At 36.0% G+C, this 20024-nt stretch overlaps 1 protein-coding gene across 2 annotated transcripts; it reads right to left on the reverse strand.

Moving 5' to 3' along the window:
* Positions 1-564: 564 nt before the first annotated feature.
* On the reverse strand, positions 565-19896 carry lqfR (clathrin interactor lqfR). Of its 2 annotated transcripts, XM_022076033.2 has the most exons (14): positions 19828-19891; positions 19697-19729; positions 19422-19501; positions 19210-19331; positions 18441-18583; positions 17633-17760; positions 15350-15488; positions 14311-14527; positions 13324-13544; positions 12669-12817; positions 12406-12561; positions 7138-7214; positions 6338-6512; positions 565-5428 (listed from the first exon to the last, which is right to left on the reverse strand). In XM_022076033.2, the coding sequence occupies exons 1-14, from the start codon at positions 19887-19889 to the stop codon at positions 5304-5306; spliced, it is 1827 nt and encodes a 608-aa protein (XP_021931725.2). In that variant the 5' UTR covers positions 19890-19891; the 3' UTR covers positions 565-5303. The 2 variants fall into 2 exon arrangements, with proteins under 2 accessions (XP_021931725.2, XP_021931705.1); XM_022076013.2 differs by lacking the exons at positions 565-5428; positions 6338-6512; positions 7138-7214 and adding an exon at positions 8017-11871 and having other exon boundaries at positions 19828-19896.
* Between the last annotated feature and the right edge of the window lie 128 nt (positions 19897-20024).

Here is a 20024-nt window from a genome sequence, read left to right on the forward strand (position 1 = left end):
TTTCTTGGGCAATGTCAGTATAGTACCTTTAAATATGAACAACCTTCTGCCAGATCCATACCCACTGAGAATCCATGATTACCTTCCCATCTCATCTGATGCTATTTTATATTAAATCATTAAGTAACCCAATAATCCTTCCTGGCTGGTAACAGCCATAAAGTGAAGGCAGTCCACTCAATGTCTAACAAGACGAGCAAATTCTGGTATAGCTATAAAACATACCATGACTGGTTGCCAATTGCCCTTTAATGTCACCATTCACCTTCAATCTACATATACCATTTAATGCAGAAAACACGAAGTTGCAGAAATATAATTACAGTAAATAACCCGAGAATGAATCCAACTATTGCTGAGGGAAAGCATATATGGAGCTACACCTCCTTATATTCATGACATTGTTATAAACAGGGTAGCTTTGCATGAGACAGAGTAAGTCTGATGTAACAAATTCCTATGATGAGTTTGAGGGAAGTTCAGCTATGTTTCTCGAGAAGGGCCACGCTTGAAGTATATGAAAACGTTCAAGTGGGAAACTAAAATAACAACTTAAACACTTCATTAAATTAAATTACTGAAACATGTTTATTACATTCATCAGTTGCAGAGTCCTAATTTTTGTTTTTCCAAATTTCATTAAGGCACAATGTTTGAAAGAAAGTAAATCTTAATATACTTATGTTTCTAATACAAATATCTTCACATATACAACATATGGGGTCAATATGTACATAATAACAGTATGGTTCCCAACATTTATATTTTGTTTCAGCTGATGCCATATAACTGAAAACCCACAACCTATTCCCCAAGTAGGAATGAAAAAAGTATACAATCTCTGTTACACCCACAAACAGAAATATACATACTCACATGTTCATCTGCTCAAGAGACAGCCAGTTTTTACAGAATGCATCATTTTTCATTACATTTATGTTAATGAGGCATGCACAGCTTCAGTCTGTAAAAGGTCTTGATCAACAAATTATGACATTTAAGTATCTACCATACAAATTTGTATTAAAATACCACCTACAAACACACATATGCTTTGGGTACTACATGTTACCATTAAAATTAACCCTCGTCAAATGCACTGTATGTCACTCAAATTTAAAGTTTCATTACTGTTATGTTATAGGACCATGCTTATGACAGTCTGTTTACATTAAAAAAATTTGTTCACTAAGTTTTGTGTGTTCCCATCTGTTTGCCTAGGTAAACATAAATGGTTTTAAAACTGCAGAAGCAGTCTAGGTTCACTATAGTTATGTAGCCTAGGAAACATGCATTTTTGAGCAGCTAGTAACAGTTTAATGAATCAAGCAATCACTATGTTGTCCCATAGCAATAAAATAACAGATAAATCAATGGGAGTATGTGGTCTTAACAATGTTGCAATAAATAATCAATTTCAGTACTTCATTGTAATAAAATCTGAATAAAGAACAGGTGCCTTCATTAGTTTTATATAATTTATTGCCATTTCTTTGCTAATAGCATGTTAAACTCACTGGTATACCAGCCCACAGCCAGTCACTTTACTGACTGGGATATAGGAACAGTAATATAAATATTTGAAAGAGATCACACACATAATATGTACACTCATAAGTAAATTATGGTATTTACTAGCAACAATATAAACAAAAGAAGATATTTATGGATGGTGCACATAAAGCATAAAATTATATAGTGAACAACCATGTTACATTATGGGGTTCCTCAATAAAACATAACCTTAGTTGAACATACTAGTAGCAAGGAAACAAATGATATACAATACGGACAGACCCTCACAGCATCTTACAACATGACAACAATGCAAAGACCTTAAATGAAGCAAGTTAAATAGTGCATGTGATGTCAATGTAGATCTGGGTAGTAACGCCATGTGGACTGGTACATACCTACAAGTTCATACGGCATTACTATCCAGAAGACCAACCATCTTCACTGCAAGAACCTCAAATCTCATATAATGCATCTAGTTGTGGTTAGCAGCATAATATAGTGTTGCTGATGGTATTTTTACTAAACATTTCATGACAAAACACCATGGTACAGAAAGAATAAATAAAGACCACTATACAAACCTGTGCAATGCATGCTTCAACAATTCAAGCACTATGCAAACAAAAGGTTTCCATTCCATTCAACTGAGGAACTCAAATACCCACCCCAACACGGGGGGGGGGGGGGGGGGGGGGGCAAAGAAAAAGGAGGAAAGAAAGAATGTGTCTGTTTCTTTATCTCTTTTCATCCCTCCTTAGCAAAAGTCATTCAATATTTTTGTCCCACATACTGCCAAAATCTGACAAATATCTAAAGATGTTTAAAAACGTCCCTGCTTATATCAACATCACTTTCATATAACCACCCATGCTCGTAATTCCACCTACTTTCCAATATTTAAAATTTTAAAAAAATGTGGCAACAAAACAGAGAAGGAATATAAACTAAACCATTGGTATTATTATTTTGAAACTTTGGTTTTACAGGAATATGGATTCATCCTTATTAGTTTATATTTAATTTGGTGATTCTAGGTTAGATGAGATCATGCAAGCAAATTAAGTCCTGCACCATAAAGGTTATAAAGGAAAGTTCTATGGCATACATTATAAAAATTAACAATTTATACTATTAGTTGAAAGTCTGTATGAATATTTAATGTTATTTTACCATAAAAATTGTAATGTGCAGTTAAAGTTAATGTATTTGTATATCTAATTGTATTATGTATCAGAGGTGCAAGAAATCAAATATGAACCAGCAGTTACTATAATATTTGCACCTTAATCTATGAGAATTACCAAATGAGATGCACATAATTATGTAACAAGAAAGAGTAAGACATACTGATTTTTAAACATGATAATAAAAATCTGATTGGGAGGAGTAATGTTTATGGAAAACCAGACTGAAAGAGTTAATTTGCAATTTAAAAGCTACAATGATACAAGTTAAGGCTGAGTTCCTCAGCAGATGGAATATTACCATTAGAAACAAGTTTTATCTGTCCTCATTGAGTAACCATTTCAATACTGTTCAATAAACACGTGTATTAATCGCACATACAGTTTGTGCCTTGTTTTATGTATGATTCACCATTCTGTACAAAAATCTATTCTCCCAGCACCATGAGCAGTGGTATGTGGTATACAAGAGCCTCAGGAGTGTGATTACATGTTTGAAACTGTTACAACTTGTCACATGACAACAAGAATGTTTTGTATAAGAAATACTACTAAATATCATACATCAAACATGTAAAAACAATCATGGGCCATCTTGTACATACATAATCTTTCTCCTGAATATATGTACACAAGCTTCATTTATGTATAGCAAATATACAAACATACCCTTAAAACAAACTAACAAAAAATAATCCTGCCAATTTCATTCAGTCAGTCCAATATTATCCTGAATTGCTTAAAAATAAAATAAAAATATGTATTTTAAAAACAACTAATCTGAGTCCTTTTATGTAATGTATTATGCTGTCATTTCTCACTGGTTTATGCACGGAATGAATTAAATAAATTTTTAATTCAAGTTTAGATATGGAATGCAAAGTAACTGCTGCCCTATAAAAATGTAATATCCTTTGTTTTGTTTAAATTTGTGTATCTTGCTAGTTTTTAACCATTTCCATGCTACATTTCTTTACTTGCACTTACTCCATAACCATTTTCCTATAAAGACACATATCACAACAAAATGGTTCATAACAACATGACGCTAGATTTATCTGTACATGAACCACCTTGTTCCAAGACATTACTTTCATCACAAAAACATGCAAGTCATTGAACAAAGTTTGTCAACAGCATGGAAAGGGCTCATGGATACAACTTGTCCTCAAAGAACAGAGGTAAATATGACCAAAAACCAAAGTTATGTATTCCATCTGTACTATCAACAAAGTATTGCAATGCACACTCTTAAAGATAATGTTCACTTCATTACCCTTACCACATTCTGGGAACTAAACATAACATCACTGGCTCACCAATTACTGGGATATGTGACACAAAGCACTGACAAAAATTCTTCTATGGCATGGATGTTTGATCTTCAATGTTAAAAAATAAGGACACATTTTTCAACAAACACTGATGATATGACCCAACCACAATTAACACTACTAATACCAAAGCCATAATACTAAGTTACTTAAATTCCCTTCACATCCTTCAGCTCGGTCTTTCAAGTTACTTCTTTCCAAGTAATCTTCGTATCTACGCATTTCTTGTTGCCCACATCCAAGTTCACAAGAACAAATACTATAACAGAGACGGTAAATGTAGGTTGGCTGGATGATTTACTAACTTTCAAGTCAATATATCAGGGCCATTAAATTTGTGATAATTATGAATCCTGACAGCCCTTCTTGGGCTAACTAATATGTATACCACAACTGGCAGCCTCAGTCTATAGACATAATCTTATGATATTATTCAGAACTCTTTCAGCATAGAAGTAGAAATTAAGCTAGTCTATATTTTCAACAAACTAATCAATTCTATTGTTAAGTAACATGTACCAACCTATTCAGACCATGAGTTCACAGATCTGTGGGTAAAGATATTATTCCATGTCATAACAAACACCCAGTTACTTAAATTCTGTACAGCATGAACATACAGGTCTGTTAATGTTAATAATCTTCCAGTATTCATTTCTGGAACAGGAATATAGTCTGAATAAGCAGATGATAAAGTAACTGCAGTTTCCTAATGACTTGAAGAGGGAAGATGTCTCATTAGTAATTATGACTTGAGGGGAATGCTATGAAAACATGTTCATTCACACTTTCTGTGATGACAAGATTCATACATAAAACATAAATAAAAAACTGGCAACTGAAACATGAAATTATAATTACAATTCGCTCAATGTTTTAAAATATTGTAAACTTTTGATTAAAAACGTAAGCTAAAATAATGCCTGGGCTTGAATGAAAGCCAGCTACAAGGACAGGAAGTGTAAATATTGGTTAGATGTTAACCATTTCCTAATGCAAGTACTTTATTATTATGATACACATGTTTAAGTGCTGTGGCTTTAACATTAGCCTGTGTTTAAACTTTAACTGGGTTCTCACAGTGATATTGTAAATAGTGGCCTGTCTTATTCAGATATTTACAATATACCCCAAATTAAGAAAATTGGAAGCTGGAATGAATATCTGACAAGTCTGGCTTTTGGTTCTGTTGTTACAAGATGCTGTACAAGATGTAATATTTTGTTCCCACAAATAAAATTCTCTTAGCTAATAACAAAAGTTACCCTCATTTAAATGCTTGGAAGAATGCTTGATTCTGATGTGGCTGTTGCTGTGGAATATTCATGGAATGCTGGTGAGGCCAGGAAGGTGATATGCCCACCCCAATACTGCCCATTCCAGGAGAGACAACTGTAAGGGAAACCACACATCATATGTGTAATAACAACTCTTTAAATGTTTGTGATAATTGTTGATTGATTATTTTGCAATACTGTACAGTTTTCATTCTCTGAGGTTTTAAGATATATGTTTTTTTCAGAAGTTTCCTCTAACTCACTCCCATATTTTTGAGATTGGTTGCAACTAAAATGATGATTTAAATGTAGGATTTGAGGTTTTCACAGCGGTGATTATGAAGATTGCTGTCCTCTGGGTTGTTACGCCATGCAGTATGGTAGATGGTGGACATCTACCATACTACACGGCTTAACAACCCAGAAGACAGCAATCTTCATGATTTGAATGGTTTATCTCTCCAAGACTTCAACATTTATCATGGATGGAAAATTGGGATACCATTACAGCTCTTTACACATGTGGCTCTTGATGTGGAAGGCACCCAGGGCTGGATTTAAGGGGGGAGAACCTGGGGTCTCTATAAAACCCAAGATTTTGTTGATGGTGAAAAGTGCCCAAGTAATCATCTGCAGAAAATGATCACACGATTGGTAATTGCAATATAACCTAAATTTGTTGTTACTGATAGGGGCCTCCAAACTGTGATGGCACTGGGGCCCCCACAACAGTAAATCCGGCCCAGGAGGCATAAATCTTTTCCATGTCCATGCAAATACCATGTTTTGCAGAACTGGATAAAAATGGAAAACTGCAGTGGTGGGCTTTGATATTAGCAGTGTTAAATCTCTGAATTCTGTTACCACAGTATTCATCATTCACATTCTACTGCACTAGATGTGGCACAGTTACTTTATTAATAATCCAGATGTTACTTGAAATTCACCATTGCCAAACATAATTTGAAAAACCTATGAAGATTACACAAAAGACATGATATGAAAGGATGATTTTGTCATATACCTGGGAGCCAATTATTAGTTTGCTGAGGGTGCAGGGGAGATGTAGGACTGCTCACAGCCAGCTGATTCATGGAAGGAGCTGACACACCAGATCTGGATGTTCCTCGGAAACCAGATATGCTTAGATTGTCTACATCAATATTCAGACTGCCAGAGTTGGTCCACGTACTGCCAATCTAACAAAAAATCTTACACATCAGTGGTGCTAAAACATTTCTGTTTACAGAAACCTCTGAACCTAACAAAATGCAGACAGAAGCTCTCCCCACACATACAGCTACTAGATCAGTGGTAGCTCAGTTCTTGTATATAAGCAAATAAAACTCTTGTCGGTTACGTTATACTACGTAAACCAAGAATGCTGCATCAAAGTAGCACTAACACTGCCTCCTATCATAAAAACAGACTTGTGGCACATGACAATTTTCTATCACACACCAGTGATATCAAATCTCAATTTCAGATTCATATTAAGATAGAAGTTTTGCCATGGCAAGACAATGTAACTAGGCCTTCTGCTGGGTCTGTCTGCTTTCTCCTCATCCACCAATCTTGCTGACTGCTGTCAGGCAAGCAAATCACTTTACTGTTTACAGTACTACTACTAAATTATAATACTTACAATGAAGGACTGCAGAAAACCTAACAAACCTTAGTCAAGACCGCTATTATCCAAGGACTCAAACTGAGACCTTCAAGTGTGTTACTAATATGCAAACATGCTTCTAAGTTTAAATTCAATAATTTCTGAGGTGGAAATGTAACTGACATAATTGTACTTTTATCTCAATGTGACTTTACCTGGAGTTTTTCCTGTTCACTGGAAGGCACTGTGGTGGGTTGATGAAGCTGCCCTGGGGCTGGCTCAAGTGGCATACCTGTTGCACCAGACATAGAGCTCATTAAGTTCTCCTGCTTGCAGACAAATATATTTAACCTCACATACCTGAGGTTTTTTCCTGAAGAACTTAAGCCACATAATGGAGCTATTAAAAATATCTTTGCATCCTTCTCCCTTGCCTCATCTCTAACATAAACACTAACAGTGTGATGTACTCCAGTCCTACACTGTAGTTCAGATCCAGTTTCCAGCTGGAAGATCCCACTATCATAATCATCTGCACTAACATGGAGGAAAATTGATATCCATCATATACACTGGTCCCTCAGCTTAAAATGCCAGTGATTAATGATTCTCCTCCTAACTGTTCCTGCTACTGATACATTTTTGATTAATGACATATTTACATCATACAGCCCCCAATTTCAGCCAACTGGAGTTCTCCTAGGTGGACTCAGCAGGCTTCAGCTGTTCATACTATGTCCAATTCCATTTGAAAATCACACAACCCCCAATTTTAGCCAAATGGAGTGCTCCTAGGTGGACTCAGTGGGCCTCAACTGTTCATACTGTGTCAAATTCCATTTGGAAACAATATGTTTACTAGTAAACACACCTGTTCTTTGACAGATATTTTCTTAAAATAAACTACAATGAAATTGCCTATTCAGACAGTCTGCTTTAGCACTATAAAACCAGTTATAGTTATCTTCCAACCAGATCAAATACAGAGAAATGGTGAACACTGGTCAAAAGAATTTTATATATAAGATCACATCAAAAGGTAGCATGGGATATTCAACCAGGGAAGCCAGTGCAAAATAATGACACATGACTGGTACAGTAAGAGAAATAACATTAACAGTTTATTACTGTAAAGTAGAAAGATTAACATCATAAGTAGAACAGAATTAGTGTACCAACTGAACTGTGTGTTGCTCCAAGCCTGACGGTACACAATTTAATTTATTCTAATTTGCTAAATACATATGAATAGGAATAATAACAAAATCTGAAAATTAAAATCATTGATGAATGTTTGTTCACATTTTTATGACAAAGCGAAAATATACACAAAAGCAAGTAAGCACAGAAGCTAAAGAAAATATACTGTCATCTGAGTTCACAGTAATCACATCATCTTGAAAGTTACCTCACATATTACACTGCATAATACAGTGTCACTTAGTCTATAACAGTAAATAATACAGCAAAGCATCTATTAAAGACATATTAAGTAATATTTCATGACACCCTCATGCAAACTGAAATACCAAACAGTTAGGTTGAAACTGTCATTCCTGGATCAATGGTTCTCAAACCATGATTTGCAAGTATTTGGGATATACACAAACTGATTCAGGAAACTAACCACATGAGCTGCATAACAGCAGCTGTTTGTGCCATATTACAAGGTATTTACTTATGAACAACACCAAGCCACCCAATTTAGAATTACCAACAGGGAATCTTGCCTAAATCTAAATGACAAACTTTAAGAACAAAGGACATACCATGGAAACAGCTCAATATGAACATGGAGTAACACAATGCAAATGTATTTTAAAATGTGTTAACAAAATCAGAGGCTAGAAGATTTTCACCGATCAGATTTCCAATTAATGCTAAGAGATGTGCTGCAAACTCTCTGCAATCTGAATCTGGATCACCCTGCCTCAGTCCAGTTTTCATTACCTCAAGAAGCCACAACCTGCACTCCAATAATGATTCATATAAATCCAACAACAGAATTGACTTTGGCACGGCAATGACCACTGCTCCCACACACCCCATGACAGCAAGTCGAACTTTGGCTTGTGAATGATATCGTAACATCCAACAGAGATCCATTAGCTCCTTGCCCATTCGTACAGACAATGGACAATTGATGGATGAAGTCATCACTATTGCAATGGTGTGAAGAAAATGGACCAGCAACAAGCAATTGTGGTCTGTATACGAATTTCTCAGGAAGCAACTTTCCCCAAAGTTACTATTAAATCCATAAAGCAAAGGGAAAAAGAATGAACCAGCAACAGCAGAAAATTTATTTGCCTCACCAACAGGTGGAGGTTTTGGAGCTGACACAAACCTCCGAGTATGACTTTCTATTCGCCTCCTTACAATATCCTTGGCTGAGTTTGACAATGTATTTGGAACAAAATTTTCTTTTGTATTTTGTTTCCTATTCAACTTCATGCCAGTTCCAAACTGAGGATGTTTGGTATCTTTCTTGTCTTGAAAATGTGGTATTGGGACCTGTAAATTTGAAAGCTTTCTTGCAGCACCTGCCAGGCAATCAAGCATGAACAACCGCTGACCTATGGAATATTTACCAAACCCTGTATTGAACTGGGAACAGAGATATTCAGCACAAGATTCAGGAAATGTTGATAAAATAGCAACACATGCAGAGTAACGGTGGCCATCAAAATTGTCTGTACAGAACTTTTCCTCAAGACACACCAAGATTTCAAGAAGTTCAATACCCAGAGAGATATCATCATCTGGCAGCTGTGACAAAATGAGTGACTCACAGATCTCAAGGCTCTCACTAAAGCGTTCACAATCTTCAGTTTCTAGTAAACCATCACGGAGGTCACGTAAATATCTTGGTCGCTTCTTTGCTGAAACTTTTACATCACCTGACATGTCATATGGAATTAAATCATCATCACTGTCTAAGGTGTCATCACTGTCATGTTTCATTTGCCCTGTTTCACTTGTCACATATACAGACTTCCCTGCATCAATTTCACCATTCGTATCTACATTTACATCTACATTCATATTCAGATTTTTATCATCTTTTACAGCCAATGCCAAACCACATTCAGATTCAAGATGGCACAAAAGGTCATTTCCCAAAACAATATCAACATTTTCTATTTGTCTGCTGCAGTCTGTCTTGTTTTGAAAATCACACCTTTCACTATCCTGCTGTCCCTTCACTTCAACTACAATTTTTGTAGGACCCAACTTCTTCAGAGCTTTTACTATGCTCTCAGCATCTTTCCTCAAGTCTTCATATTCAAATTTTAGCTTTGGTTCATCATTTTTGTGCAAGATGCTGACAATTATCTCTGCTGTTATCATGCCTATCGCCCGAACAGGTTCAAACGGCGATTCCAAGTGAACTGGAATGCCCAAGAAAAGCTTACTCTCAATGAGTTTCCTGTCACATTCTTTAAGTGCACATCTTTCACAAATTTTTTCTGCTTCTAGAGCTGTCTGATGTGACACCTGAAGATAATGAATACACAAGATAATGGCCTGAGTGATGTATATATGCTGTTCTAGAGGTGTGTGGTTCAATGCACTTCCATCGCCCCAAACAGTTAAAAGGTTAACCAGTACATCAATCAACATTCCACCACTTGGAACAACTGGTACATCAGATGTAGCTTTTCTACAAAGATTTTCAAAATGCATGTATGCTAGACATCCTATGAGATTTTCAACAAATGTGCTATCTTCCCATTCATGATAAGACATCAAAAGCATCTTGGTACAAAGAATGTGTTTCCAGGTTTGTGACTGACGGACAATATTTCCAAGAATGTTATATACAGCAGACGGGCTTGAACATTTTTCAAGAATCATTCGAGCAATGATCACTACAGCCTCATGGTGCAAATTCAAGAACATATTTTGTACAACAGTGTGGTATGTGGAACACGAACACCAGTGTTCAAAAATTTTTATTAATGCAAGTAATCCAACTGATTTTCTGTCATCATTAAAATTAATTATTAATTTGCTCATAAGAACTGATAACACGTGTGATTTCAATGGAATGCATTTTTTATGAACTGCTCCAAACAGAAATTGTACACATTTTGCAATGTGACAACATAAAATTTTACAATATAAATCTGGTACAAATGTGTCCTTAGAGGCATATTTAATTTTGTTTGAAACTCTACTTGGCAATGATATCAACAACTGCACAACTTCTTCCCAGATTTCATCTAAACGATTCTGAACCATCACAAAATTAGGTTTCCTTTCACTGCTTACATTCCTGACAGAACAGTGATCTAGAACAGCAGATACCATTGACTCACTCTGCACTACCTTCTCTAACACATCAATTACAAAATCCAACTTCTGACTAGGCCCTTTAGCATCTCTCAAAGTTCTTGCTAGTACATGCAGTGCTTCATAGAACAAGATGATTCCACTTCCATCAATCACCATCAGCTTACTTATCAAAACTTCAGTTTCCACATCGACCCAATCAGGACTGTATCTCTCTAGAATAATTTCTAGGACTTGCCTGTAATGAAGCTCATAAAACTGGGTTAAATCAGATGATGGAACATCAAGACCTTGAAACTTCTGTGGTGTAAAGGGACCAGGCAAAAAATAAGTCAAAGATTTAATTAACTGCTTCATATTACCAGATTCGTCAGGTACCTTGAGGGCTATAAAACGACCTACAACTTCATAGATTTTTCTCTTAAGAGATATGCTATTAGTGACTCCAAAAGACTCCTGATTCTTTTTTTCCATGTTGTTATGAGATGACATCTTGAACTCCCTTGCAAATTGGTCTAAACATTCTGCATTTTCTTCAGGCATCTGCAAAGCTGGATTAACAGCTACAGTTGATGAAAGTGAATGGCTATCTTGATCTTGTGCTCTTGTTCCAAGTGACATATTTCCTTCTGATTCGTGACATCTCTGGGTAGCTGCAAGGTGATAAAGTTCACTGGGTGTTCCTCATTAAAGCCCTTGCATGTGTAACAGGATTAAGAGCACTGCACTAAAATGACCCCACTTCACAATAAAACAAAGTTACATATAAATGCTACCATATATGATTTGTAATTAATACAAAAAGAAACATACAAGTCACAATGGTCTGTAGCTAATCCTGTTTACATACTTCAATAATGACACCATATTGCAATGGGCTGATTTGCCAATGTTTTGGAGAAGCTGACCACCTCCGTCATCCAGGCAAAGTGATTAAACAAAGTGGCCCCGTGGTGATATTTATAGTTACCAGCAGTAATGGGAAATCCCCAGGCAACAGACCACTGTTCAGTCACTTTGCCATGTAGAATGAGATAGTCATTTTCTCTAAAATATCAGCAAATGAGTATTTATTACACTATGCCACAACATTTAAAGGCATGCGGTAAATGTGTGAACAGAACCATTATTCACACAATACCCCTGAATCTCTTTCCTACCAACAGGTAACAGAATGACTTACTCACCTGGTGAGGTGAAGGTCGCTTCTAGTGGATTAAGATTATGATTGGTAGTAAGCAATATGGCTGAATGAGCAGTGTTGTTTGCTAACGCTGCTGGTTGAACTGACGTGAAGACACCTCCAAGATCAGAAAGTAAATCTGTATCAGACTGACTAATACCTGGAAAAATAAATAAATAAAAATTAATACACTTAAATAAAGAAGCTGAATATTTACAACTACCAGCACTACCACTACTATGCTGCAATAAATAAAACAGTTCTTACCAAAAATTCCATTACTGCTTGGTATTGAAGCTGTGCTGCCTATGGTGCCAGAGTTGAACTGCTGATTACTGCTGCCAACAGTATTGGAAGACACAGTAACACCTTCACTGAATGCACTGCTAAAATCTGCAAACTCATCATTCACACCACTGCAGAACAAAGAAAAACACAATGTACTCACTAAACTTCCAACAGTAGCTCCTACTCCATGGACAAAAGTCATTCTTGAGCAGCATACTATCGCACAGCTGGGAAAGAAACTGCCCAAATTTATGGAACCAGCAATCGATTTCCCTGAGATCCAGTTTAATACTATCCTCTATCCATGCACGTGTCTTTGAACTGGTCTCCTCCCTTCAGGCCTTCCAACTAGTATTTCTCTTTTTGCTCTTCTTTTCCATGTATGCTACATCCCCTGTTCATCAAATCTACAGACTATAAACCACTGACCTGGTTGGTGACTGTGAATGATAAACTTGGAAAGGCACAAAAGCAAGCAATCATGGCCTACTCTTAAGGTGCTATCTCATTATTTGTCTGGACGACTTGGGAAAAACTATAAAAAAAGAAAGCCAAGTAGCCGGTCTATGGGCTGAGAAATGAACCTGGAACGAACCAAACAGAAAGTGTAAGTGCTGTCACTCACTTGCATTACCTAGTTTTACTTGATGCAGATTTTCCAAAAGCACTGGTGAAATCTCCAAACTCTCCTCCAGGTGAAGCATGAGAATTTTCTGATGCTCGAGGATTGAAGTCATCTTCATCGCCAAGACCTGGTGTTATATTTCCTCCCAGTATATCATTAAGAAGATCACCTTGTGCCTTGCTGCCATCCTGCTGAGTTACATTGGAATTTGACTTCACAGGACTGCTGTTCTGTAAGATACATAACAGCTGTATAGATAAATTTGTCCCTGTTCCAAAGCATTATGCCATAAAAGCATATAAGGGTCATAGAAGAGCTAGTCTGCATGCAGTGATGGCAGTTAGCAATCAAACACCAATCATCCACCTTGAGACCAGTCACTTTTCTGTCTACAATAAGCTCACCAAAATGGTAAAGTTGTAACTATGTCTATACACCACACCAAAATGAACGTAAATGGCAGGAAGGTAGCAATCCACACATTTTAGTCCTTACACTAACTGTACATGAAGGTGAGTTCCACGCTTCAGCTCTCTTTATCCCCTCAATAAATTGGTGGCTGGAAAAGCACCCAAGCTGCTCTGGAAGTGATGAATAAAAAACCTACTGGGAATCAAATTCTAACCACCAAACTTGAGCATTTTCCTACATTATATAAATTCACATTATACGGGGGTTATTTATTACACTGTAGTCAGAAGTCATCAAAAATAAGGTGGTGTTATGTTTGGGATTTATGTATGCTCTAACAAATCAGTTTACTTACTGACTGAGCTATTACAGCTAATCCACCTCTATAAAACAATAATATTGTAGGCATCTTAAAGTGCCAGGATCATGAAAGGAAAAAAAGGGATTAAAAAAGAAATAAAGGAAAGATGAAAGCATAAAGAAGAGAAAGAAATCATAAAACTAAAGAAAGTGAGAACAGAAAATATGTGAAATTTATAAAGTGAAGAAACAAACAGGAATTTTATACCTGCTCTTATAACTTACCAATGAATTTGAACCTCTGCCATAGTGTGCAGCAGCCCCTAGATCTATCTTCTTGACACTTGTAGTGGGTTTTGTTCTTGCTGGAGTACTGGGTTTACTGCTATGTTCCCTTTTCTCTGCAGAATCTAAACTATCACTGTCCTTATCCTTATACTCACGGCCTCTTCTTGTATGTGAGCCTCCTTCATTCTCAGAGTCATAGCGATCTCCATCATCACTAGAAAATAAGAAAGGAAAGGTGTACTCTCTGTAGTAAATTGACATTCTAAAGGCATTCTTCTCCCCACATGCATCGCTACTGGTACAAAGAACTCAAGAAGCACTGCTGAATTCAAACAGTAAGGCGGGTAAGCTACAGCTTGTTATACAGAGAAATAAAGATATAAAGTAATGCAGTCCTTCTTGAACTTAACTGTCCAATACATGACTGGCAACTCTTCAGCTCCTGCTCATCAACATCAACACCACTTGAAACACAAGCATCTAATCTGGTTGTGTAAAATATGATACCAGAGTCCCTGACTTTCAATTTTTATAAACCCAGAAAAATATTGCTAAATCAAAAACTACCCAAAATATTTTTGCAAAAATAAATTGTATTAAGCTACAAAAGTGAAGAGGAAGAATCAGCAGAAGCATCAAATACTGATTAATGCTAGCTAACTGATGTAACATTCCCCACTGCTATATATCTAGGAGTCACCTGAATTTTGTTTGAATAAAACAACAGCAGAGATACTACTTCAGGAATTTTAGTCATTGTACTCATCAAGAAAAAACTATTAAGTTTAAGGTTTTCATGGTTATTTGTAGTTAATCTTGGATCTATTCCTTCCATTCTACTCAACCTGGGTAAAACATAATTTTTCTTATGTCTCACTATCTCCCTTGAATCACAGTGCAGAACTGCTAAAAAGACAGTTCAGAACTATAAAAATATGAAGTCACTATTTAGTAAATTTGTTTTGAAGATAAAAGCACTTTTGTGGTTAGGTCAAGCATACAAATAATATTCACACACATAAACACAAAATGTTACCTGTTGTTTCCCATGTCCTCAAAATTCCTGTTCCCATGTCTGTTGTTTCCCCGAGAAATTCCTCCCCCTTTATCTGGATCCCAATCACCAAATTCATCCTTTTTCCAACGAGGAGTGTCATCCCATCCACTATTGCCACCTGTACATAAATATTACTACATACATAATGAAACACTCAGAAAAATAAGAAGTATACAATGACATAAACTATCAGCAATTATGGGTCATGTAGCACTATGACTATACTGTTATGTAATGGAACATCATTTCAATTAGTGACACACATACAGAGCCAGATTTTTGGTTGCTTTCCTACACATAATTGCAATCCAATTCAATTTTTTGTGAACGATGATTATAAAAGCAATTCATAATTTGTGCATTTGAACAAAAATTTTGAATCTGATAAAAATAATGTATTTTCTTTAGATTACCAGAGCCATGCTCATTAAACACAGAACATTTCTTCATTAACCCTCTGCCATCGTTATTCATCATGCTCTTTTCTAAGCCTGTAAGACCACGTATTTGAAATGGCCTTTTAACTATTAAATCAGCACTGTGTAAAATGCAGACATTTTTAAAATCATAAATATCTCAGAATCCGCTATTTATATCAGAATAAAGCTTGGTCAGCATGCTTACAAGACTCTGATGATTATGTTTTGGCACTTATGCCCAAGTTGTGCATCAATTTTGAACCTCAATGCCTGTTTCCTAATGGTAATCCAAAAAGCATCCTAACCAACAAAGTGGAAGGTCATATTGTTTGCACTTGTAGGATGTTTGTCATGTCCTAATGGTGCCCATATTTTTCTTTGAATACACAATCCATAAACTTTTTCCCGCCCCGTAATTTTTTTTAAGCAGCGGAGCAACCTCAGTGATACTGTCCCCATTGGTAAACTCCTCTTCCTGCCTATACGCTTACGTGACGTGCGAGTTCTGATTAGTTCATGCACTAAATTTTTCTGATGCATCAGCTGCCTGTTGCCATGAGCAGCTAGGGATGGTCTACTTGTTGTGTAATATAAGATGAAACTATTCACAATACATACATTTAAAATAAAACACAAATGCCCACCACATTTTAGTTGAACGACCAACACCATAGTATTCACATAACTGATCACTTCCAATATAAGCATCAGCCTCTTCTGCATTTGTTTCTTTCCAGTTAGAGTCATTTACACCAGATTTTCTATGTGAGAAAGCAGAATATGTGTTTGTTTCATTTGCTACCATCTCAAAAAAGGATCTGTCTACAGACAAACTAAAACAATCATTTTCATTGCATCCAGCAGGGAAATTATGGGATCAACCTTGTCCATTCTTGAAAGAATCTAGGTCATCAAATTCAAAGTAATGTCCCATTGCAAGTCATTTTTTCATTATGTGTGTATGACAGAATAATTTCCATATCTTGCACTGTTCCAACTTCTTCCTTTCTTTCACTATAACCATCACTTTTTGAACTATCTTCCAATATACAACCAACTGCACTATCAGACAGAACACAAGAAACACCAGAATCAGATTCAGAACTTAAAGCCACAGCCTTGATCTCAACACTGAAATACAGCTAAGATGAGCTAAGTTAAACCAAAAACAAAGACGCTATGAGTTTACAATGATGTCAATGTTATTGTTTATTAGTTAATTATTGCCTCACTGGTGCATCTTATGCAGGGAAGATAAGTTGGAAAGGCAACAGCCACATTCAAGCGAACTCAAATCTGGCACGAGATAGCATCAAAATCCATTTTGACATGGAGTGTTTTAGAGCATTAAGGAGAGCGCAGCAATTTAAATGGCTGAGCGTTCTAGAGTGCTATATCCAGCAATGGGTTAATTTCAGAATACTGTAAATGTCTGCTGGTGAACTTCTACCAGATTACAAGGTGCTTCAACCCAGAAGACAGCCATCTTCAGAATCTCTGCCATGAAAACTTCAAATCCTACTAAATGTGATCACGTTTCTTATGCATATCACATGTGTTAATTATTTTATATACTTTGTTAAGTGTGTGTTAGTGCCCTACCTTTGCTTTAATAAAGGTAAATTATCATTTTAAATTTCACTTGCCCACAATCCCCATTTAAAATTTTTCCACAATTTAAGGTACAAAAGGATGACCTCACAACAAATGATGAATTCAGATATACAATATACACTATATGGTAAAGTGTGGTTCAACTGACCATTACATTAAAATAACTTTTTAAAGTTCTGTCTTTCAGAAAATGAGCATGTAATATTTGAATAAAATGAGTGGGTCTTACCAAATCTCATGCCCATTGCATCACTTGACATCCCAACATATTTATCTTTGTTCTTCTTTGCTTTCTTTCTTTCTTCTCTAAGCTTATCATCATCTTGAATGAAGTCTATCAGTTCATGAACTTTGTGCCTAAAAGAGAGAATGTAAATATAAACTGATAAATGCATGAATTTCAGACAGCAGTAACCATCACACCGAAACTCACCAGTACTATAAACTTGTATCACGTGGTGTTTAAATATGCCAAAGAATTTTTAATCCCTTCAACTTGACTTTAAGTTTAGATGTGTATTCCCTACAGATGACAAAGAGAAGTCATACAGTTTAAGGGTTGGGTGTGAGGCCAACAAGTGTTTTCTCAAAAGTTGTGGTGTGTTACAAATTATTCTGTAGGGTCCCTCATACTGTGGGGGTGATTGAATCAAAGGTATAAGATGGGTGGGACACTTAGCACACATAGTGAAATGAGAAATTAATACAGTTTTTGTTGAAAAACTCAATGGAAAAGACCTCTTGAGAGACCAATAAATGGTACAACGGTGAGCTATCATGGTGATTTGGAGGGGGGGGAAACTCGCATTCCTGGAAGTACCAGTTGCCTGTGACCGAAATGTCAAAGAATGTGGTTACTTCTGACCAAGGTTCACAGACCCAGAAATGTTCATGTCATGTGTAAACATTCTTACAGCAGATACATTGCACACTGTCAACTACATGGTTGCATAGAAACTTGACTGAGCAGGATACATAAAATGGCTGCTGTTTCACTGATTAAACTGACAATGTCGTTTAAAATATTATGCACTTACCTTACATTTATTCCCTGATCTTTCCCATATTCATCAACATAAGTATAATTCTCAAGACTACGAAGATCATAGATGTGTTCCCTTGCTGAAGTCACAACACGCTCAGAACCATTGCGCACCAAGTAATTCAGCAGTAGCAGTGACTAAAACATATTAAAATGTATCAGAGAGTAAAACATATTAGGGCACTGAGGACTGACTTCAACTTCTACAATTCAACACACTCAAGAAGTTGAATATAATACAACTGGACCACAAAGTGAGAAAAAGACAGGACTGGAAATATGATGAATGCAAACACTTTTATAACCAAATATTTCAAGGCCTGAAGCATATATATAAGAATTTGCTCTCAACAGAAGTTACGGTGGTGGTTGTTACACATTTCAACAAAGACTGAATTGTTCAACCTTTAAATGATTAATTACTTAATGTATAACATTTTTCCAGACTTCTTATGTTTATTTTTGAACAATTCCTTATTGTTCCCATACTATTTGTACTTCCTGTAATATCTGTATCTTTCATGCTTTGTCTCCTTTCCAAGCCTTGCCTGCAAGTAGCATTTTTGCTGTTGTCAATAAATTAATTGAATTATTATTACTGTTCTTGTTATTGCTGGTAGTATTATTACACTAACCAACCAACAGAAAATACATATATTAAATCAAAACAAAGATTGACCTTACTAATCCCTCAGTGTGTTTAGAGTTCAGACTTGTCATCCAATGGTGTACAGCTAAATTTCCCTGATATGCTTTATAGTTACCTTGTAGGTCCTTCTCCAATTCTTTTTATTATCTTGCAACATTCTCTTCCAAAGCATTGTCATAACTTCAGGAAAATGTTCATATGTGAATGTTCCTTGTGCAACCTCCTGCATGAGTGCACCTGCATCCCAATAAAAATGTTAAATACAATGGTGTACATAAACCATTTTCATTACTCTAAAATTACTATTCTCAAGAACTTATAATGTACCTGTAGGGCCCCAGGCATCGTCATTAGTTGCTTCTCTTACTTTGGCTTCGATTTCTGTGTAGTTCATTACAACATTGGTGCTGGAAAAAAAAAGTTATAAGAAAACAAATGAAGAAAATAAAACAACTGTACGACTTCCTCAAAAATACCATCAATCATTATTCACTTCGCAAAATTTCCACAGATGTCTTGAAATTATACTGAGATAACAAAACATTCCAGTTCTCAAAGGAATAAACATTCGCTATAAACCCATACGATATATTAATACTTACACTTTATCAGCTATTTCTCTGACTTTCCACATTCTGAAAATTATAAATGAAACCAAATTAAATATTTAGTAATAAGTAATATACTGTAACAATTTGGATGATCATGGATTATGCCATTTAATGCCCACTACCTCAAACTGTCACGTCTAACAGCTGATATGTTCAATATGGCTACCGAGATCGGAAACGTCATCATTCATTGATAAGATAATCATCCATAAGTTTGTATTGGTGAACTGCTTTCCATCTAGTAGTGATATTAGTATACCAATTCCTATGTTTTCGGCCTCGTTGTTCGCAACACGATGTGGTGGTTACCAACGTTTGG

This window comes from Zootermopsis nevadensis, unplaced genomic scaffold (genome assembly GCF_977971745.1).
Source record: "Zootermopsis nevadensis isolate Lab colony 2312 unplaced genomic scaffold, Znev_1.0 Znev_ptg000017l, whole genome shotgun sequence".
In the NCBI taxonomy this organism is placed as follows: Eukaryota; Metazoa; Arthropoda; class Insecta; order Blattodea; family Termopsidae; genus Zootermopsis; species Zootermopsis nevadensis.

Bases quoted from the DNA above. Each gene is read 5' to 3' on its own strand.
- lqfR (XM_022076013.2), bottom strand. From the start codon at position 19,892: ATGATGACGTTTCCGATCTCGGTAGCCATATTGAACATATCAGCTGTT. The intron at 19,332-19,421 runs GTACATTATAAG...ATTGGGATGCAG, and splicing joins CGATGCCTGGGGCCCTACAG to GTGCACTCATGCAGGAGGTT. The intron at 11,872-12,405 runs GTGAGTAAGTCA...ATCACCTTGCAG, and splicing joins AGCGACCTTCACCTCACCAG to CTACCCAGAGATGTCACGAA.